This window comes from Lonchura striata, chromosome 23 (assembly GCF_046129695.1).
Source record: "Lonchura striata isolate bLonStr1 chromosome 23, bLonStr1.mat, whole genome shotgun sequence".
NCBI classification, from domain to species: Eukaryota; Metazoa; Chordata; class Aves; order Passeriformes; family Estrildidae; genus Lonchura; species Lonchura striata.
The window spans coordinates 9,522,301-9,544,193 of NC_134625.1; the positions used below are offsets into that span (position 1 = coordinate 9,522,301).

Consider the following 21,893-nt stretch of genomic DNA (forward strand, 5'->3'; position numbering starts at 1 on the left):
GAAAAGGCGTGATTGCAGTCTTTAGTTTACCTTTAATGTCAAAAAAAACCAAGCTGATAATAATCCTGATATTCATTGGTTAGTGAGGCCTGGTCTGTTATTTACCTTGTTGTGAAAATGTGGCTCATACCTCAGCCATCATTCCCATGTGTTCCCTGGATTATTTTGGGAAATCGGAGCTAGGATTTGACTTCATGGCCCTGATGCCACTCACACTGCAGAACCCTGTGTCCAGACCCCAGACATGACCGAAACACTTTATTTATTTGTTTGTTTGTTTATTTTTATGGTAGGTGTTCCATGATGATGACATCATTCCTGGCTGGGAGGGGAAAATCGTGGCCTGGGTGGAAGAAGACCACGGGGAGAATTAATGGAGCTCTCAAGCTCTGTTTCTATGGAAACCTGTGACTGTCTGCAGAGCTCGGAGAGTGACCAAGGAGCCCAAGTGCTGGGAAGAGACCAATTCGAGCTGCCAAAAAAGAGCCTCTGTGCCAGCCAGGGGTGGTGCAGGCTGTGTGCATGGACAGCTGGCACCTGACTGCCCGTGCCCGAGGGCAGCTGCTGTCCTGGGGCTGCAGGGACTGGTCTGTGGGGCAGAAACACCCGGCTTGGCCCTGCCAGCAAAACCCTGGAGGCCTTAAGGATGCTTTGCCCCCTTCTCTTCCATCCCTGCACTTTGTGCTGCAGGCTCAGCTGGGCATCTCCTGTGCTGGTGTCACACAAAACTGCACTGATGGTGAAAATGTGAAGCTTTGCCTGCATGCAGTAGAGCTGAATTGTGAGAGCTGAAGTTGGACCAGCTGGAAGTTGTCCTGCAGGAGCAGAGTGACTCTGGACATTGCAGGCTGACAGGACCTGTTCTGGGTGGGGGGAGAGTCCTCTGGAGGGCTGATGCATGACCTGAAGCACAGCTCACCAACCTGGCCAAGCTCCTTTTCTCCCAAACTCAGGCTCCTCTTTCCCAGCCCACTTTCCCCACTTTCCAAAGCTGTTCCCATCCCTGAGGACCTCAGGGCTGGCTTTGTCACTGAAGGGATCTGGGGGATCTCAGTGCTTGTTTGTTTGCTGAAGGATTTCATGGGTGGGGGAGCTGGAATCAGCTGCTTCCTGAGGTCCTCACACCCCCTGTCCTTGCTGAGCCTCTGTCCCTGCGCTCCTGCCCTCTGTGCTGTCACCTCCTGTGCACAGACATCCTCTGCTGCTGTCCCCCCACTGCCAGGGCCACCAAGCACTTATCCACACCAGTTCCTTGCTAAGCTTAGTCCTGAAGGATCAGGAAAGAACTGCTGGGGAAAGAACTGCTCTAAAATCCCCCAAGGGTGGATTTTTTCCCTTTGGTTTTTTGTGGTTTTGTTTTTCTACATCGCCGGTGGGCTTGGGAGGTCAAATGGGCTCTGCTCCTTCCTGTGGGCCTTCCATGGACTGTGTGTGTGTGCTGTGCATGAGGCTGGGAGAGGGGGCAACCTGGTTTTACTGTTTTATATCAACGTGTCCTTTTGTAAACCTGTTCTTGAAATTATTTTGTACCGATTCACATTTGTCTGAGGACTGTGGATATTTTTATACTAGTGCAAGTGCTCTCTGTATATTTCTGCACGCATTATACTGTGTTTTACTCCTTTCCTGGTGGATGCTGAGATGTTTTGTATCATCTTCTGTTGACACAACATTGGCCTTGTAATTTTATCTTACTATGGAAATCCAACTGGTCGATACTGGGTTTTATATCAGGGTTCCTACGTGGTTTTGTGCCACATTGGCACAACACAAACTGCCTCCTGTTCTGGACAATTTCTGTGACTTTCTGTTTTCAGACAGCAGGAGGAAAGTTAATCAATGAGCAGGTTAATTAATGGGGGGAAATACATCCCTTTTGGAAAAGAAACAATGATATTCCTTCTCCCCTGGACCTCGTTTCTCTGTTGCATGGTTTCTAGTGAAGAGGGCATGGGCTTGTGATACTGAGATCAATTGTATTTCAATTGCAAACTTCTCACAAGTGTTTCATTCTTTGGGTTTTACTCGTGGGTTTTATTTCAGCAACAGCCCTGCACCCAGGCTGGAGTTTCATGGAGCAAATTATGAAGTTTTTTTCAGGTCTGTGTTGGCCAGCTTCATGTCCTTCTCTGCTATCCAGAGCAGCAGTTTGCTTTGGGAGGTTTCTCCCCCATAAAAGCAAAGAGTGTCACTTTTAAATGAGTTTCAGCTCTTGACTCCGGAGATTTTGCTACAAGATCAACAAACATAGGAAAGGGAAAGTAACTCTGAGGAAAGGTGGGCAGAAATCAACCGGGTGTAAGCAGTGCTGGGATATGGCAGTGAGAGCACATCTCACAACAAAGCCACCCTCTGCAGAAAGACCTTTTTGCTTAGGCTGAGGTGGAACCTGCTATGTTTAAGTTAATGGTGTTTGCTGCTCCTCCTGCCGCACTGAGCGGAGCCTGGAGCTATCCCCGACACCCTTGGGTGCATTTATGTGTTCTGCCCGTTCCCGGGGAGCAGAGCTGAGCCTGGCTGTCCCCTGCTGCTGGGGAGCCTGCAGAGCCCGAGGTGCCCGGTTCTCCTTGTGCAGAACCCGAGGTGCCCGGTTCTCCTTGTACAGAGTCCCAGGTGCCCGGTTCTCCTTGTACAGAGCCCGAGGTGCCCAGTTCTCCTTGTACAGAGCCCCAGGTGCCCGGTTTTCCTTGTACAGAGCCAGAGGTGCCCGGTTCTCCTTGTACAGAGCCCGAGGTGCCCGGTTTTCCTTGTACAGAGCCCGAGGTGCCCGGTTTTCCCTGTGCAGAACCCGAGGTGCCCGGTTTTCCTTGTACAGAGCCCCAGGTGCCCGGTTTTCCTTGTACAGAGCCCCAGGTGCCCGGTTTTCCCTGTGCAGATCCCTAAAATGCCCGGTTTCCCTGCACAGAGCTCTAAGGTGCCCGGTTTTCCTTGTAAAGACCCCCAGGTGCCCAGTTTTCCCCATGCAGACCCCGAGGTGCCCAGCTTTTCCTGCCAGCGAGTTTTCCTGCCGCTTTTCCCTGCACAGAGCCCTGAGGTGCCCGGTTTTCCCTGAGCAGAACCCACCGGTGCCCGGTTTTCCTGGTTTTCCTGCCGGGGAGCTGTGCAGAGGCCTAAGGTGCCCAGTTTTCCCTGTACAGACCCCCGGTGCCCGGTTTTCCTTGTGCAAACACCCAGGTACCTGGTTTCCATGCCAGTTTTCCCTGTACAGACCCCCAGTGCCCGGTTTTCCTGCCGGTTTTCCCTATGCACTGCTCCCGGTGCCCGGTTTTCCTGGTGGGGAGCTGTGCAGACCCCGAGGTGCCCGGTCCTGTGCACAGCCCCCGGTGCCCGGTTTTCATGCCCGGTTTCTCCATTCAGAACCCCCCGGTGCCCGGTTTTCCTGCCGGTTTTCCCTATGCACTGCTCCCGGTGCCCGGTTTTCCTGGTGGGAAGCTGTGCAGACCCCGAGGTGCCCGGTCCTGTGCACAGCCCCCGGTGCCCGGTTTCCAAGCCGGTCCCCCCGCTTGGAGCCCCCGATGCCCGGTTTTCATGCCCGGTCTCCCCGTTCAGAACCCCCCGGTGCCCGGTTTCTCCATTCAGAACCCCCCGGTGCCCGGTCTCCCCGTTCAGAACCCCGCGGTGCCCGGTTTCCATGCCGGTTTCTCCATTCAGAACCCCCCGGTGCCCGGTTTCCAAGCCGGTTTCCCCGTTCAGAACCCCCCGGTGCCCGGTTTCTCCATTCAGAACCCCCCGGTGCCCGGTTTCCATGCCCGGTCTCCCCGTTCAGAACCCCCCGGTGCCCGGTCCCCCGCTCGGAGCCCCGCTGCCGGCTGCCCTCCCGCCGGGCCGGGCGGGCTGAGGCGGTGCCGGTGCCTGAGGCGGTGACGGGGCAGTGCCGGGCCGGTGCCGGGGCGGTGCCGGGGCGGTGCCGGGGCGGTGCCGGGGCGGTGCCGGGGCGGTGCCGGTGCCGGGGCGGTGCCGGGGCGGTGCTGGGGCGGTGCCTGAGGCGGTGCCGGTGCCGGGGCGGTGCCGGGGCGCGGGGCGGTGCCGGGGCGGTGCCGGGCCGGTGCCGGGGCGCGGGCCGGTGCCGGGGCGGTGCCTGAGGCGGTGCCGGGGCGGTGCCTGAGGCGGTGCCGGTGCCGGTGCCGGGGCGGTGCCGGTGCCGGGGCGGTGCCTGAGGCGGTGCCGGGGCGGTGCCGGGGCGGTGCCTGAGGCGGTGCCGGGGCGGTGCCGGTGCCGGGGCGCGGGGCGGTGCCGGGGCGGTGCCTGAGGCGGTGCCGGGGCGGTGCCTGAGGCGGTGCCGGTGCCGGTGCCGGGGCGGTGCCGGGGCGCGGGGCGGTGCCGGGGCGGTGCCGGGGCGGTGCCTGAGGCGGTGCCGGGGCGGTGCCGGTGCCGGGGCGCGGGGCGGTGCCGGGGCGGTGCCGGGGCGGTGCCGGGGCGGTGCCGGGGCGGTGCCGGTGCCGGGGCGGTGCCTGAGGCGGTGCCGGGGCAGTGCCGGGGCGGTGCCTGAGGCGGTGCCGGGGCGGTGCCGGTGCCGGGGCGGTGCCGGGGCAGTGCCTGAGGCGGTGCCGGGGCGCGGGGCGGTGCCTGAGGCGCGCTGGCCGCCGCCCTCCGCCGCTTTACGGCCGCCCCAGTGTCGCGCTCGCCGCCCGCGCGGAGGTCACCGAGCGCCGCCGGCCCGGTCCGCCCGGCCCAGCCCGCTGCAGCCCGGCCCCAGCATGTGGCGGGTGTTGGCGCGACGCGTGTCCCGGGGCGCGGCCCGGCCGCCCGGCCCGGTGCGGCCCCGCCGAGCGCTCGGGGCCGGGGTCGGGGCCGGCCCGGCCCGGCACGGCCCGGTCTGGGGCGGCCCCGCGCCTCGCCCGCTGCTGCCGCCGCCCGCCTGGCCCCGGCTCGTCCCGCGCCGCTGCTGCAGCCTCCCGGCGCACCAGAAGGTGAGGGTCACCCCCGGGCCCCGGGCTGGCCCCCGTGCCCCCCGCTGCCCCTTCTTCCCCCAGGCCTCCCCCTTGCTTTCCCCAAAACTCCCCCTTGCTTTCCCCAATCCTGCCCCTTGCTTTCCCCAATCCTCCCCCTTGATTTCCCCAATCCTGCCCCTTGCTTCCCCCAGTCCTCCCCCTTGCTTTCCCCAACCCCCCTTGCTTCCCCAGTCCTGCCCCTTCTTTCCCCCTCCCTTCCCCTTCTTTCCCCAATCCTTCCCCTTGCTTTCCCCGATCCTGCCCCTTGCTTTCCCCGATCCTCCCCCTTGCTTTCCCCAATCCTCCCCCTTGCTTTCCCCAGTCCTCCCCCTTCTCTTTCCCCAATCCTCCCCCTTCTCTTTCCCCAATCCTCCCCCTTCTCTTTCCCCAATCCTCCCCCTTCTCTTTCCCCAATCCTGCCCCTTCTCTTTCCCCAATCCTGCCCCTTCTCTTTCCCCAATCCTGCCCCTTGCTTCTCCTCAGTCCTGCCCCTTCTTTCCCCCTCCCTGCCCCTTTCCCCAATCCTGCCCCTTTCCCCAATCCTGCCCCTTTCCCCAATCCTGCCCCTTTCCCCATCCCTGCCCCTTGCTTTCCCTCTCCCTGCCCCTTCTCTTTCCCCAGTCCTGCCCATTTCTTCCCCCCATCCTGCCCTTTCTCTTCCCCCCTCCTTGCCCTTTCTCTTCCCCCCATCCTGCATTTTCTCTTTCTCATCCCTGCCCCTTCTCTCTCCCCCTCCGCGTTTTCAGTCCCCTCCCCGTGCGGCTCAGTTTGCCCCGGGGATTGAAATCATCGGCTGGAGAATTCCTGTAGGATAATCAAGCCAGCCCCCTACCCGCCCGCCCCGGGGATGGGCTCCGTGGGTAAAACCTATTCCAACGCCTGGCTACCCAAACTGGGAGAAAATCAGTGATTTTTGTGTCTTTGGCACCACTTAGGCTCAAGCCCCTGGGTGGCTTTATCCTTTATCCCAGCACTGCTGTTGGTTCTTAGCAGACCCAGGCCCAGCCCTGGTGTGCTGTAACCTTTTCCTGGTTGAAATTACAGAGTGTTAAGGGGTTGGAATGGACCTTAAAGCCATGTGCAGGGACACCTTCCACCCTCCCACGTTGTTCCAAGCCCCACCCAGGCTGACCTTGAACACTTCCAGGGATGGGGCAAGCACAGCCTCTGCCCTCAGCACCCAGTGTGAGTTTGCCAGGGTTCTTCACCAGCAGCGTGGGACAGTGCTGGGGATTTGCAGCAGATCTGTGCCCCACATCCCACGCTGAGCTGAGGATTTGTCTCTGTCCCGTGTGTGCTTCCTGCTGCTGGATCTGTCTGGGCTGTGACACTGTGCTGTCCCTCACAGGTGACCCTGCCAGCGCTGTCCCCCACGATGCAGATGGGCACCATCTCACGCTGGGAGAAGAAGGAGGGGGACAAGATCAATGAAGGGGATCTCATAGCAGAGGTATCCTGGGGATGGGGCTGGGCTGGTCTCTCTTGAGCTGCACGTGTGGCCTGGGGGCTGTCCCCGGCTGAAGACAGATTTTGGATCCCAGATCCCAAGGGATGCTGGTGGGAAGGAGTGGCTGTCAGCCTCTCAGAGCTGGTTTGGGGGCAAACTTCCCTAGAGCTGCTGCCTCAGGGTGATTTTTCCAGAGCTGTGACCCTGCAGCAAACTGGGAAGCTCTGGGCTCACCATTTCCTCTTCTCTCTCAAAGGTGGAGACAGACAAAGCTACAGTTGGCTTTGAGAGCCTGGAGGAATGTTACCTGGCCAAGATCCTGGTGCCTGAAGGAACAAGGGATGTTCCTATTGGGGCTATAATATGCATCACAGTAGAAAAGTATGTATTTTCCTGACCCTCGATGTGAATTTTCCCTCCTGGGGCTTCTGGAGTGCCTTGAGTGAGAGACTGAGGCCATCACCTGATGGGCTTTGGGGCTCTGTGTGTTCTTCTAGGCCTGAACATATTGATGCCTTCAAAAATTACACCCTGGATTCTGCAGCAGCTGCTGCCCCCGCAGCCTCAGTGCCTCCCCCTCCAGCTGCAGCCCCCTCCCCACCACCTCAGCCTTCTCCTCAGGCCCCTGGCAGCTCTTACCCTCCTCACATGCAGGTAAGAGAGCACTGCTCCTGCTTTAAGGCTTCTTGCATGCTTTTTCTGCCCCTGGCATTGCTACCTGTGGGGCATTTTGCCATAAAAACTGTCTGGAATGGGAATTTATTAACTGTGCCACCTCAGTTGTGTTCTTAAAGCAGATGTCGGGGGACATCCCAGAAAGCTTTTTTAATAAATTCATTTCAGCATCCCAGCTGCTGGTGGAGGAGAGGCTTGTCCCTCCAGGGTTGTTGTCTTGAAAAATGTGCCAAAACTGCATTATTTGGACAGTTGTGGTATAAAAAGTCTTCGTGCTTAGTGTGAATAAGCTCTGCTCATAGAGCAGAGCTCCAGTCCCTGGTGCTCTGGTGACCACACCAGATGTGTCTGTGGGTGACTAATAATGAACTGTGTTTGTGGGTATAACCTTTTTGCTCTGCTTAGGTTTTGAAGTGTATCCACTGATGGATTTGAGCTCTTTGTATACAGGGGGTTGCTTTGACACCCCTTTGAAAAAGAAACTCTGGAATATTGAACCCCATCCCACAGATGAAGCATGTGGGAACTGATTTGTCTGAGATGTTACTCAAAGTCAGTAATAAAAGAATTAATGAATGGCTTCTAAATTTGTGTTTTGGCTACTAAAGTTGCTTTCTTCCCTCTGCTTGCCCCCACTGCCCAGTTTTGCTCCTGGTGTGTGTGTCACAGTGACAAAGTGATTTGCTGCAGCCTTCCTTAGCCTTGCAGGGTGATGGCAGTGATGATTATTTTGATTTATGCATTTCTTGCCCTCTGCTCTTGCCTGCTCTCGTGCTCAGGCCTTGCTCAAAGAAGCCAGAGCAGCACAGTGGGACAGCTCTGCTTAGCTGTCATGGAGCCACACCTAGGAGTGCATTAAGGCTGCTTCTTTAGGTTGGCATCATTTCCCAGGAGTTCACCTGTGTTCCTGAGCCTTCTGGGTGAGCAGGATGTGACTGTGTTGTGTTCTGTGCCTCCCCAGATCACCCTCCCTGCTCTGTCACCCACCATGACAATGGGCACAGTGCAGAGGTGGGAGAAGAAGGTCGGGGAGAAGCTGAATGAGGGAGACTTACTGGCCGAAATTGAGACAGATAAAGCCACAATCGGTGAGTCCCCAGCCAGGGTGGGTGAGGTGCTCTTGGAAGGGCCCTGAGCAACCTCTGCCAGCTCCTCTGGCTGCTCAGGGGGTGGTGCTGTGGGACAATTTTTGTTAACATTTAATTCACTGGGGAGACAAACATTGGAGCTCCTAAAAACGCTTCTATTTCCTCATCAATCCTTAGCATATGTGTGGAGAGTTCCCTGATGGAAAGGATTCTCCTGCTTCAGCTGCCAGTCTCCAGCAGCAGCACTCAGAGCAGCTCTGCAGTCCCTCAGCGTTGTTTCTCTCCCCTGCAGGCTTTGAAGTGCAGGAGGAAGGCTACCTGGCAAAGATCTTGGTGCCTGAAGGAACGAGAGATGTGCCCTTAGGAACTCCTCTGTGCATCATCGTGGAGAAGGAGGCTGATATTCCAGCCTTTGCTGACTACCAGGCTGCTGCAGTCACTGACATGAAGGCAGCAGCTCCTTCTGCTCCTCCTCCTCCACAGGTAAGGAGAAGTCCTGGGCACCACTGACAAGCCTGAGCTGCTGTTGACAGTGTGAAGCCCAGGCTTCAAGAGGAGTGTTCTGTTTCATGAGTGCAAGGCTGATCCACGTGTTGAGAAGTGATCCCTAATTTGCCCTCCAAGACCTACAGCAGGTTTTATTAATTCTGATCTTTTTCCCCAGCTCGTTGCTTGTGCCTTCTCATCCTTGAAAATGGGGAGCATAAGTTCTTTGTTTTATTTGGTGTATAGCTCAGCTGACCTTCCCAGTGAGTTTCTGATTTAATTTCTGGGAGCCTTTGGTGCAGATGAGTCACTATCTCTATATTGATAATTAGATGGGCCTGTTCTCTTGGTGTGGGTTCCACTGATGGTTTGGATTCTTTGTTAAGGTGATGGCAACTCCTGCAGCTGCTCCTGCTCCTCCCCAGCCTGCTGCTGCTCCTGCCCCAGCAGCCCCCTCAGCGGGGCCACCCCACAAAGGAGGAAGGGTCTTGGTCAGTCCCCTGGCAAAGAAGTTGGCAGCAGAGAAAGGAATCGACCTTACCCAAGTGAAAGGTACCTTTCCTTTCCACTTCTTTGCTCTCACTATCAGTTTTCTGTCCCTCTAGATCCATATTTTCCTGTTCTTCCTGACTGTGCAGCTGTGAACCAGGAGTTCTGTTCAATAATTCTCTCTGTTGAATAAAACTTTGCTTCAGAAGCAAAGCCATGTTGGAAATAATCAAAATCCTCTCCCATTTTCCTTTGCCTCTTTCAGGTACTGGACCAGATGGCAGAATCACCAAAAAAGATGTGGAGTCATTTGTGCCATCAAAGGCTGCTCCAGTGAGTAGGCTGGAAATCTGTGGGAATGGATCTTACAGGAATGGCAAGGCTCTGTGGAAGGGCAGTTCCTGCATGGAACTGGCATTGCTGGATTGTGTGGGTGGTGGTGACTGTAAGGTTGGGAAATTTAACCTGCCAGAAACACTGATGAAGCCTTCTCCCTTTGTTTGTCCCTTTGATATTCCACTAAGAAAAAAAAAAAAAAAATAGTGTGCCCCCAGCCCTTCCTTTGGCTGCTAAATCTTCACAGGCTGAGGTCACCCAGTCCCAGCTGGTCCAGCATTGCTGAAGAGAGGGGATCAGAAGGAAAGCCAGACCTAGCAAACCCCAGCCTGTCACTGCTGCCCAGAAGTGTTCTGATGCTGTGGTTTGTGTTGTCCCTGAGCTGTTGGAGGCGTTTCTCTGTGTGCTGCAGTCTGGGAGAGCCCCCCAGCACAGCTCTGCTGTCTGTACAACAACCAGAGCAGGACTGGCTGGGCTGGGAGCTTCACAGCAGCACATCTCGGTGCTGAGCTGCTCAAACACTCCATAATAACTAAATACAGGGCTTAGCAGGAGCCTGGTGGGCACTGGAGAGGTGGAAATAGCTGCTGCTCTTACCAAGAGGCAGCTTGGCCTCAGCACTGAGCTGCAGCTGCTCTCTGGGTGTTTCTGGGGTGACGCTGGTGTTCCCTGCAGGCTGCAGCTCCGGAGGCAATTCCTGCTGCAGTGGGGGCAGCGCCCGAGGGGACCTTCACAGACATCCCCATCAGCAACATTCGCAGGGTAAGGTTCCAGGCTTTTCCAAGATCACTCTTCTGGCTGGGAATGTTCCAGGCTGATGTGTGTTTGTGCTCTGCACACCCCCAGGTCATTGCTCAGAGGCTGATGCAGTCCAAACAAACAATACCTCACTACTACCTGTCCATCGATGTCAACATGGGGAAAGTCCTGGTGCTAAGGAAAGAGCTCAATCAGGTGAGTTCTGGCATCTTGGCTTGGGAAAAAAACATTCTTTCCAGTGCCTTTTGTGGGTCAGTTCTGGACTGTGACAGAAAGATTTTCCTCATGTCTGCTGATTCCTGACTTCCCTAAGGGGCTGCTCTGAGCTCTGCTTGGTGGTGATTCATTATTGCAGGTGGAAAATAAAAGGATAGAAAGCTTTATAATAGTAAGAAAGGTAGAAAAAGAATTAGGCAGAATAATAATTCTAAGCCAAGTTTGAGGAAAACTTAAGCATTAAAAAAAACTATGTTCTTAAATTATGGAGATACTTTCACCGTCTAAATAATCTTTGAATTTTAATGCTTGCAGGTGGTGTGATTGTTTTTAACATTTCCTGTGAACTGCAGCGACTGCCCTCATCAACTGGGGGGATGTGCAGGGGACAAACTGACACCTGGAATCTCTTTTTTTTGCAGGAGGTCTCGGAGAACATTAAGCTTTCTGTCAATGATTTCATAATTAAAGCTTCTGCATTGGCATGCTTGAAAGTGCCTGAGGCAAATTCTTCATGGATGGACACAGTTATTAGGCAGTAAGTTTATGGCATGGTCAGAGCCAGAAAATTCCTTTGCTTGTGACAAAACAGAACTTCTGGGATTTGAGGGAGGGGGAAATATGTGATGTGAAGGGGAGAGGTTCTGTTAAAGTGATCAAATCTTTGAATCTAAGGCCAGTGGGCAAGGTGAAATAATTGTCACAAATTCACGTTTATTTTGGGTTGTCTGGACTGTTTTGAATTTTTTCTGTTTGCTGCCTTGCTGGAGTGGTCTCAGCTGCTGTGTGTGTTGCAGGAATCATGTGGTGGACGTGAGTGTGGCTGTCAGCACCCCTGCAGGGCTCATCACCCCCATTGTCTTCAACGCCCACATCAAGGGCCTGGCTGCCATCAGCAAGGACGTGGCTTCCCTGGCAGCCAAGGCCCGGGAGGGGAAGCTCCAGCCTCACGAATTCCAGGTGAGACTCCCACGGTGCTGTTAAACTCTGCTGCTCTTCACTTGTTTAAAAGGAGCAAAAGCTGTTTGGTGATGTTTGAGCCTTGTTCAGTAATCACAGAATATCCTGAGTGGGAAGGGACTCACAGGGACCATTGAATCCAGCCCCTGGCCCTGCCCTGACACCCCCAAATCCCACCCTGGGCATCCCTGGGGCTCTGGCAGCCTCAGGGCTGTGCCCATTCCCTGGGGAGCCTGGGCAGTGCCAGCACCTCTGGGGACAGAGCCTTTCCCTGTGCTCCATCCCAAATTCCCCTGGCACAGCCCCAGCTGCTCCCTGGATCCTGTCCCTGCTCACCAAAGAGCCTCCCCTCATCAGGAAGCTGCAGGCTGGAATGAGTTCCCCCCTCTCCTCATATTCCCACACAAAACAGTATTTTGAGTTTGCCCACAAATGTGTTTATTTTCTTTTAGGGTGGGACTTTCACCATTTCCAATTTAGGAATGTATGGGATTAAGAATTTCTCTGCCATAATCAATCCACCTCAAGCCTGCATCCTGGCAGTGGGTTCCTCAAAAGAAATACTAGTGCCAGCTGATAATGAGAAAGGGTGAGTTTTCATCTGATCCTGAACCCAAGCTCTGAAATCATGCCTGGTTTCCTAACACCTACATTAGATAATAATTGTAAAAACCTTAAAATGTATTGTTGACACAGTGCTTTCAGTACCTGCCTCAATTTACATTTAGGGAAAACCTAAAGGATGGATCCTGTATATAATATCCCCTTGCTGGGAGCTCAAAGGGTTGTTTCCCTTTGTGTGGGGCTGTCTTGGTGCTGCAAGGAAAGCTGAGCTCCCTGCCCTGAGGGGACACAGAGGTGTTTTTAGTGGGGAATTCCTTCCTTGGTTCCCCTCGGAGAAGGAATGACCGTGATCTGCTCCCCAGTGCAGCTGGGGGACACATCTGTCACCAAGCACCGGCTGCTGTTCCTGCCTCTCCAAGTAGCTTTTTTACCAAGTGGCACTGCCCTGCAGAGGAGTATTAACCCTTTTTTTGTTGTTTTTCTCCCAGCTTTGACGTGGCCAGCATGATGTCTGTCACCCTGAGCTGTGATCACCGTGTTGTGGATGGAGCAGTTGGAGCACAGTGGCTTGCTGAGTTCAAGAAATTCCTTGAAAAGCCAGTAACCATGCTGCTATAATTTAACCATGCAAAACAGAATTTTCGTGGGTCACACTGTTGTGTTTTAAACAAGCTATTTAGACTTTAGTGTTCAGACTTTGAGAGAGTTCCTTTTTTTATTTAAAAAAAATGTATTATATTATCTGGTAATGTTATTTACCAGTATGTACAGAAAAAAAAAAAAAGTTTGCAAAAGTGCTTTTCAGAGCAATATTACAGCTACACTGTATTTTTATACAGTCAGTTAACTTGCAAACTCTTCCAAAACAGAGTTAAGCATCCCAGATTTTAAAAATAAACAAAATTATCCTGGCATTGTGCCAGCTGCTTCTAAAACTCGGGTGCCCAGGGGGTGCATACCAACAGCTCCATGACCTCGGTGTTGTCAGAGACTGGAATTTCAGACATCTCTCGACAGGAGCACAGGTGAGATGGCCCAGAAGGGGACCAGGAGGAGGGGCAGTCCCCCACATCCTGGGCTGGGGAGATGGCACAGCACTGAAGTGCCTGGGGGTGGTGTCTCAGAGGCCAGCACGGCTGTTCCAAATTTGGGATTTGGCACTGGCCAGGACATTCTGAGCTCCGGGATCCCTTCTGAGCACTTTAAGGTGGCAGAGCACTGCTGTGTGTGGGGCACAGCTCTGGGGCACCGCAGGGAAGGGGTGGGCTGTGCTGGCTCCTCGGGACTCTCACTGACATCTGCTTTTGCTGGGAAATTCTGTAGTTGCTGATCTCTGGCCGAGTTAACCCTGGGCTCTGGTGCCATGGAAGTTTCTGTTTTGCAGAACGTTCAGTGTGTGTTGGGAGGCAGTGTAGACAAATCACACATGCTGCTAACCCCACCAGGGGATGTTAATCATGTGAGGACCGGGATGTTTGGGGTTTTTCAATTCAGGCATTCTACCATAGGAAGCTCTGACTTCAGCCACTGGAATTGCAGATCTCCCCTGGGTTGTCTATGTTGTCCAGCCTCGGTGAAGCTGCAGAATGTGCTCTCCATGTACATATTGTATGTAAGGTGCTTCTCTAGTCTGTTGGACTCGTGTCCACTTACCCCAGGCATTGTACCCTGCGAGGGCTGCAGTGCTGAACATTCTGAAATTCCACTTTCCACATGGAAACGTTGATGTAAAAAAAAAGGACAAACGTAACAGTAATGACAGAGTGACCAGGAGAATTAAATAGGGGGGCAGAGTTGGGAAAAAAGGAAGGAGTTGTTCAGGCTGATCCTGTTATTCTGTATATTGCATTAAGTACTGTCTCCTGTAAAATTCTACATAATTCACTAAAGATACTGAAAGAAAATACTGTGGAAATTAAATATTTTTGTGGGAACTATTTAGTGTCTGGTTGCTGTGATGCCTTGCTTAAGCTCAAAAAAAAAAAAAAAAAAAGTGCATTAAGATTTTGGATTTTCTTGAATGGCCTGAAATACCCTGATTCCAGACTGGCTCTAGTGAACCCATGTTCCATTAAATATTTGGAATTGACAACTACTAAACCATGTCCCAGTGCTTTTCTCTTCAGTTGTGTGTGGCTTTCCTGCTCTGGGTCAGTGCTCTGCAGTGCTACTCACCCTATTAACGTGAAATTTAATCACAGATCTTCCCAGATATTTGCTTTTTGCTGTCTGCACCTCCCTCTCTGTGCTGTCCAGCTGTGGGCTGTGTGTGACAGCTTGTTCTTCCAGCATTAAATACTGCTCTAACCATGGGATCCTGTCCATTTATTTAACAAAATCACATCACCACATTCCTGCTGTCCCTTCAGTAAAGCCCGGAGGCATTGGTGGTTCTTTACTACAGCACATAACAAGTACTCTTAACTAAATATTCAAGTATTCGTTGAAGATTTCCAGTCTTTACTCATTTCTTCGTAAGTTTGGTCGTGCTGCTATTCCTCCAACCTTCCTTTTCTCCCCGCATATCTAAAGGCATTTGAGATATTCACCCCTCATGAGTAAAAAGTGAATTAAAATCACCCTTAGCCCCACTCCTACCAAGATTTTCACTCTGGGCTTTTGTTGTGTAATCTGCCAAAACTTCACGAAGTTTCAGTCGTTCTCCCAAGCTGTGTTTCTGCAGAAGTATCTTACAGCAGCTTTGCTACGTGCTGGCTAAGAATATCCATGATTACAGAAAACAGGTAATTTAAAAAATAAATTATAAATAAGACCCAAAATTGATTAAAATTATTATTTAACATTTAATTAAAATCATCACTTAAAATTTGAATTTAAATAGAATTTAAATCATTGCTTAAAATGGAATTTAAACCATTACTTACAACAGAATGTAAACCATTATTGAAATTTGATTAGTTAAATAATTATTTTAACCACTAACGAGTTACGTGTTTCCAGCATTGCCCAGCCAGGGTGTTTCTGGGAGGTTTTGCGTTCCTTTGGGCTGTTTTTTCCCCAAAAGAGGATTTATTTAGAGCAGCCGCCTGCCGTCCGGGCAGCGGGGCCGGGCGGTGCGAGCCGCGGGGGCAGCCGGGGCTGGAGCCGGTGCCGGGCCGGGCGGTACCGGGGAGGTCCCGGCTCCGTTCGGGGCGGTACCGGCTCCGTTCGGGGCGGTAACAGGTCCTTTTGGGGCCTTACCGGAGCGGTATCGGGTCCGTTCGGGTCGGTACCGGGGCAGTCCCGGGTCGGTTCGGGGTAGTCCCGGGGCAGTCCCGGGTCGGTCCCGGGTCAGTTCGGGGCGGTCCCGGGTCGGTTCGGGGTAGTCCCGGGGCAGTCCCGGGTCGGTCCCGGGTCGGTTCAGGGCGGTCCCGGGTCGGTTCGGGGCGGTCCCGGGTCGGTTCGGGATAGTCCGGGTCGGTCCCGGGGCGGTCCCGGGTCGGTTCGGGATAGTCCCGGTCGGTCCCGGGTCGGTTCGGGGCAGTCCCGGGGCAGTCCCGGGGCAGTCCCGGTCGGTCCCGGGGCGGTTCGGGGCGGTCCCGGGTCGGTTCGGGGCAGTCCCGGGGCGGTCCCGGGTCGGTCCCGCATAGTCCCGGGTCGATCCCGGGTCAGTTCGGGGCAGTCCCGGGGCAGTCCCGGGTCGGTCCCGGATAGTCCCGGGTCGGTCCCGGGTCGGTTCGGGGCAGTCCCGGGGCGGTCCCGGGTCGGTCCCGGGTCGGTCCCGCATAGTCCCGGGTCGATCCCGGGTCAGTTCGGGATAGTCCCGGTCGGTCCCGGGTCGGCTGGGCCGCCCGGAGCCCGCGGCCCGCCCGGCCCTGGCGGCGCCGTTGCCCGGAGACGGCGCCGGAAGCGGCGCGCGCGGCCCCGCCGCGTTTCCGCGTCCCCGCCCGGCCCGGCCCGGCCCGGCCGCCCCGGCAGCGGCGAACAGCGGCCCCGGCAGCGGCCAACAGCGGCACCGGCAGCGGCCGCAGCATGTCCCGCGTGCCCGTGGGGAAGGTGCTGCTCCGCAACGTCATCCGCCACACCGGAGCGCACAACAAGGTGAGGCCCGGGCCGCCCGCGCCGAGCGGGGCCTGCGGGGCCCGGCGGGGCTGCGGGGACACCGGAGAGTGCGGGACCTCCCGGTGTGCGGGGACATCACGGTGTGCGGGGACATCCCGGTGTGCGGGGACACCGGAGAGTGCGGGACCTCCCGGTGTGCGGGGACATCCCGGTGTGCGGGGACATCCCGGGCTGCGGGGACACCGGAGAGTGCGGGACCTTCCGGTGTGCGGGGACATCCCGGTGTGCGGGGACATCCCGGTGTGCACGGACATCCCGGTGTGCGGGGACATCCCGGTGTGCATGGACACCCCGGTGTGCACGGACATCCCGGTGTACGGGGACATCCCGGTGTACGGGGACATCCCGGTGTGCGGGGACATCCCGGTGTACGGGGACATCCCGGTGTGCACAGACATCCCGGTGTGCGGGGACATCCCGGTGTACGGGGACATCCCGGTGTGCACAGACATCCCGGTGTGCGGGGACATCCCGGTGTACGGGGACATCCCGGTGTACGGGGACATCCCGGGCTGCGGGGACATCCCGGGCTGCGGGGACATCCCGGTGTGTGGGGACATCCCGATGTGCGGGGACATCCCGGTGTGTGGGGACATCCCGGTGTGCACGGACATCCCGGTGTACGGGGACATCCCGGTGTGCACGGACATCCCGGTGTGCGGGGACACCGGAGAGTGCGGGACATCCCGGTGTACGGGGACATCCCGGTGTGCACGGACATCCCGGTGTGCGGGGACATCCCGGTGTGCAGGGACATCCCGGTGTGCGGGGACATCCCGGTGTGCGGGGACATCCCGGGCTGCGGGGACATCACGGTGTACGGGGAAATCCCGGTGTGCACGGACATCCCGGTGTGCACGGACACCCCGGTGTGCACGGACATCCCGGGCTGCGGGGACATCCCGGGCTGCGGGGACATCCCGGTGTGCACGGACACCCCGGTGTGCACGGACATCCCGGTGTGCACAGACATCCCGGTGTGCACGGACATCCCGGTGTACGGGGACACCCCGGTGTGCACGGACATCCCGGTGCTGCCACCCGGTGATCCCGGTCCCGCTGATCCTGCAGGGCAGAGCGGGAGTGTTGGGCACAAACTAAAGGAGTTTGGTAAATCGGCCACATGCTCAGGGTCACTTTTGGTTTAACGCTGTTCCGGTTTCCCCCGAGTTTTGGTTTCACTGCCTTTCTCACCCTGCTAATATTTTGTAGTTACTTGAAAAGTAGCAAATCTTTAATAGATTTTGTTTTATTTGTTGTGCTTTTAATTGCACAAAACAATTGGAACGTTGTGTGCGCAGACAGGATTTTTGTGCAAGATTAAGCAACTCCATTAAGTTTAGCAAACTGTTTAATGAATCATAATTCAGCAGGTCTAACCACCACCAAGATGTTCTCTGTTGGATACAGATTTGTGTAAATAATCCTTTGTTTGGGGAAAGGTGGCTGTGAGTTTCCTTACCAGGAGTGTTGAGGTTGGTGCTGTGTGAATTTTCCCTGATGTCAAACTCATTTCCCTTTCTGTGACTTCCAGCTTCAGGAAGAGACAGAAATGTGGAAAATAAGAGAGTGGGAGAAGCAGACAGAAGAGACTTACTGGAAAAGGCAGAGCAGAATGCTGTCAGACACCTCCAGGTGAGATACACCACAGAAACATTCATTTATTATCTCCTGAGGGACTCCCTGGGAAGAGGTCAAGCCTCTGCTTTGGGCTGACCATTCGTGTGAGATGTGACGTGCTGGAGGTCCCAGGTGAATGAGGGGTGACTGCGAGGTGTTCCCCACCTGGAGGGGCTGTTCCCCACCTGGAGGGGCTGTTCCTTTCCTGTTCCTCACCTGGAGGAGCTGTTCCCCACCTGGAGGGGCTGTTCCCCACCTGGAGGGGCTGTTCCTCACCTGAAGGGGCTGTTCCCCACCTGGAGGGGCTGTTCCTCACCTGAAGGGGCTGTTCCCCACCTGGAGGGGCTGTTCCTCACTTGAAGGGGCTGTTCCTCACCTGGAGGGGCTGTTCCTCACCTGAAGGAGCTGTTCCTCACCTGAAGGGGCTGTTCCCCACCTGGAGGGACTGTTCCTCACCTGAAGGGGCTGTTCCTCACCTGAAGGAGCTGTTCCCCCCCTGAAGGAGCTGTTCCTCACCTGAAGGGGCTGTTCCTCACCTGAAGGGGCTGTTCCCCACCTGAAGGGGCTGTTCCTCACCTGAAGGGGCTGTTCCCCACCTGAAGGGGCTGTTCCCCACCTGGAGGGCCTGTTCCTCACCTGGAGGGGCTGTTCCTCACCTGAAGGAGCTGTTCCTCACCTGAAGGAGCTGTTCCTCACCTGAAGGGGCTGTTCCCCACCTGGAGGAGCTGTTCCTCACCTGAAGGAGCTGTTCCTCACCTGAAGGGGCTGTTCCTTTTCTGTTCCTCACCTGAAGGAGCTGTTCCTCACCTGAAGGAGCTGTTCCCCACCTGGAGGGGCTGTTCCTCAGCTGAAGGGGCTGTTCCTCACCTGGAGGGGCTGTTCCTCAGCTGAAGGGGCTGTTCCTCACCTGAAGGGGCTGTTCCCCACCTGAAGGGGCTGTTCCCCACCTGGAGGAGCTGTTCCTCACCTGAAGGAGCTGTTCCCCCCCTGAAGGAGCTGTTCCTCACCTGAAGGAGCTGTTCCTCACCTGAAGGGGCTGTTCCTCACCTGAAGGGGCTGTTCCCCACCTGGAGGGGCTGTTCCTCACCTGGAGGGGCTGTTCCTCACCTGAAGGAGCTGTTCCTCACCTGGAGGGGCTGTTCCTCACTGTTCCCCACCTGAAGCAGCTGCTCCCTCTCCGCAGCAGCCGCATGCGCAGCGATGGCTTCGACGAGGAGGGGCACAGGGCGGACTGGAAATCCAGGAACCCACAGCTCCTTGATCTGGTGGAAGATGATCTGCTCAGGGCCAGATCCTGGAATAAAAAGCTGTATGAATGTGAAGCCAACATGCCAGACAGGTCTGTGAGGGAATTCTGTGTGTCTGTGGTTATAATTAAAACATCTTTTTGGAGCCCTGTACCAAAAAATAATACATTTCTGTTTGGTGTGTGCTGTGATGAAACAGAGCTTCAGCCCATTTTGAGAATGAATAGCACATACAATCTTCTGCCATGTCACAGAATAACCAATTTGAGCTCATCTGTGGAGTTTCTAAACTACACTAAGCACCAAAAGCCCAACCCTAAGCTTAATATTTATTACTCTACCCAATAAGCTTAAAAAAAAAATCTCAAGAAACACAAGTCCAGAGTTGGATTTAAAGAAATCAGAGTTGTAGTTTGAGAACATAAGGTGTATTTAAATAGACCAGCCAAATCAGTCCTATTTCCTTCCTGTCTAAACACAGATTCATTCTGTGGCTCTGCCTTTTCAGAATTGCATTTTTGTCCTCAAACACGTTGTCTGTTTTTAACGGATGGTTCTGCTTTCTTACAGGTGGGGGCACAGTGGATATAAAGAGTTGTACCCTGAAGAATTTGACACAGACAGGTAAGGCAGACACTCTTACTGATGGATCCAGAATCTGCCTTCTGACAAGCTCTGCAGGGAATTTTTCAAACTGAGTTTTAAATTTTGAATGGAGATCAACCTTGAATGCAAAGCCTTACTGTTAAAAAACTCAAATCCATTCATGTGGTGTGAGTCTTAGGAGAATCTTTTGTATTAATTAAGATAGGTTTAGCTGGAGTTATCAAAACCTATGAGTCTGGGAGGTAAATAAATTGTTGGAGTATCCTGGAGAGTGGAAAACCAAGATTTTAAGACAGAATTAATTATTTTTAAGCTACACTGAGCAGAATCACCAGTATTTTTCAGGCTTACAGATTGGATATGAATGAGTTTCATCACTCAGTGGCTTTCAGTTCACCTCCTCCTGTTCTATTTCCAGTGATCAGCAGGAAGGAGATGAGCAAAATGCTGTCAATGGGAAGAAGAGATCCCACCTGGGGAAGCAAACAGCCCGTGAGTCCCACAAAAGGAAAAAAACCAAGAAATCCCACAAGAAGAAGCAAAAAAAGCGCTCACACAAAAAGAGGAAGAAAAAGAAAAAGGAGCAGGAGAGAACTTCCACAGATTCCTCCCGGGGGGAGAGCGAGGGCTCAGGAGAGGAGACTCCAAGCACCCGGAAAGGAAAACACAAGCGCAAGAAAAAGCCCAGGAAAGTGCCTGCCAAGGAACCTACCTCTTCTTCTGGGCAGGAGAGTGACTTTTGCCATGCAAGCAGCTCCAGCACCAGCAGCTCTGAGGACACTGAACCCGAGGGGAAAAAGGAGAAACGGCCCCCGAGGAAGAGAAAGAAGCGCCACAACTCCGCGCCCGAGAGGCCGAGTGAGGTGCCGGAGAAGAGGAGCAAGAGGAAGAACTGGAAGGTGGCGGGGGATGAGAAATCTGAGGACAGCTCTGATGAGGACTGAGGGGTCTGGGTGCAGCTCAGAGCGGGAGGGGAGCACAGAGGCAGCTCTTGGTCACTCAGCACTGCTCCAACACTGGTTTACACACACGCTGCCAGCCCGCAGGGAGCAGCGAGCCCGGGCAGCCTCGGGCTCGCCAGGCAGCACTGCAGGGCAGCACCCACCCGGCCCACAGGTGGGCTTGTCCTGCCAGCTTGGCTGTGAGCAGGTTGTTTTTTTTCTTAAATTATGTTTGAACAGATTGCTCTTCTGGCTCAGCAAAACAATAGCCAGTAGGAGAGAGGACAGGCTGATAAATCAAGCTGTAATAGAGGAAATGTCACTGTAACCCCAGGGTAGTTTTGTCTTCCCGTCCTCCACCAAAAGCAGAGCTGTGGGGGCATGCACAGGGTCAGCTGGACATGGAGGGCAGCTGAGGGAATATTCCCATTCCAGCTGAAGGGGCAGTGACTTCTCTAATGGTGAAAAAAGCCACCAGTTCATTTGCTTGGTTTAAACTCCTGGCCCAAACCTGCTGAGGGCTGGCCACTGTGTCTCCCTTCCTTCCTTCCTTCCTTCCTTCCTTCTCTGTGGGGATGCTGAAACCATTTGTGCTGACAGAGAGGCCTTGGTGGGTGTTGTGTCCTTCTCTGCTCTGCCCAGCGTGTTACTGGGGAAACTGGTACCAGGCCCTTCTCCCTGCAGCAAACAGCCAAGCCTTTTAATAAAAGAAATAAATCCAGATGTGTTTGATGCTTTTGTCATTGTTCTGGAGCAAAGCCCAGGGACAGAGAACAGGCCTGGGAGTCTGGGTGGTGCCTGTGTTGTCCCTGTGCTGTTTGTTTCTGCACATTTGCAGGAGATGAAATCAGGGCACTGGGGAAATGTGTGGAGTGATTGTTGTGTCTTGGACAAGCACAAAACGGCCCCAAATACTCCAAGCCATAATTGCTGTTCCTTTTTTCCCTTCAAATGGAAAGAAAAATGGGATGTTCATGTTTATGGTGTGTACAAAGGTGTTTCAGTGGTGAACACACAGCTGAGCTGCACCTGGCTCTGCTGCAGGGTTTAAGACGGAATTATACAATTACAGAGTGGTTTGGGCTGGAGGGGAATTTAAAGATACTCCAGTTCCGTCAGCACCACACCTTTCCCGAGGCTTGGGCGCTTCCAGGGATGGAACAGCCACAACAGCTCCTCGGGGCAGCTGTGCCAGGGGAGGATTCCGTCCCGAAACCCCATCCTCCGCTGTCCCCATCCTCCGCTGTCCCGGGCTGTTCCCGGCGCTGTCTCGGCACTGTCCCAGGCTGTTCCCCGTTGTCCCGGGCTGTTCCCGGCCTGTCCCGGGCTGTTCCCCTTGTCCCGGGCTGTTCCCTGTTGTCCCGGGCGGATCCCGGGGCTGTTCCCGGCTGTTCCCGGCTGTCCCGGGGCTGTTCCCGGCTGTCCCGGGCTGTCCCGGGCTGTTCCGGGCTGTTCCCGGCTGTCCC

At 54.8% G+C, this 21,893-nt stretch overlaps 3 protein-coding genes across 5 annotated transcripts in view; all 3 read left to right on the plus strand.

Annotated features, from left to right (window-relative positions):
* DIXDC1 (DIX domain containing 1) overlaps positions 1 to 2,002 on the plus strand; it is a 34,514-nt gene extending 32,512 nt beyond the window's left edge. For all 3 annotated transcript variants that reach the window (XM_021529986.3, XM_021529985.3, XM_021529987.3), the window contains one exon: positions 294 to 2,002. In XM_021529986.3, coding sequence (XP_021385661.2) covers positions 294 to 374 — 81 coding nt within the window. In that variant the 3' untranslated portion in view covers positions 375 to 2,002. The remainder of the gene's footprint in view (positions 1 to 293) is intronic.
* Positions 2,003 to 4,697: 2,695 nt separating this feature from the next.
* On the plus strand, positions 4,698 to 13,888 carry DLAT (dihydrolipoamide S-acetyltransferase). Its single transcript, XM_077788025.1, has 14 exons — positions 4,698 to 4,910; positions 6,280 to 6,381; positions 6,635 to 6,759; positions 6,876 to 7,032; positions 8,015 to 8,141; positions 8,434 to 8,624; positions 9,014 to 9,179; positions 9,382 to 9,449; positions 10,128 to 10,214; positions 10,299 to 10,406; positions 10,850 to 10,965; positions 11,225 to 11,387; positions 11,840 to 11,976; positions 12,440 to 13,888. The coding sequence occupies exons 1-14, from the start codon at positions 4,698 to 4,700 to the stop codon at positions 12,567 to 12,569; spliced, it is 1,890 nt and encodes a 629-aa protein (XP_077644151.1). The 3' UTR covers positions 12,570 to 13,888.
* A 1,960-nt stretch (positions 13,889 to 15,848) lies between these two features.
* On the plus strand, positions 15,849 to 21,148 carry NKAPD1 (NKAP domain containing 1). The gene is made up of 5 exons (XM_021530109.2): positions 15,849 to 15,992; positions 17,548 to 17,648; positions 18,817 to 18,972; positions 19,451 to 19,504; positions 19,905 to 21,148. The coding sequence occupies exons 1-5, from the start codon at positions 15,924 to 15,926 to the stop codon at positions 20,428 to 20,430; spliced, it is 906 nt and encodes a 301-aa protein (XP_021385784.1). The 5' UTR covers positions 15,849 to 15,923; the 3' UTR covers positions 20,431 to 21,148.
* The last annotated feature ends 745 nt before the right edge of the window (positions 21,149 to 21,893 follow it).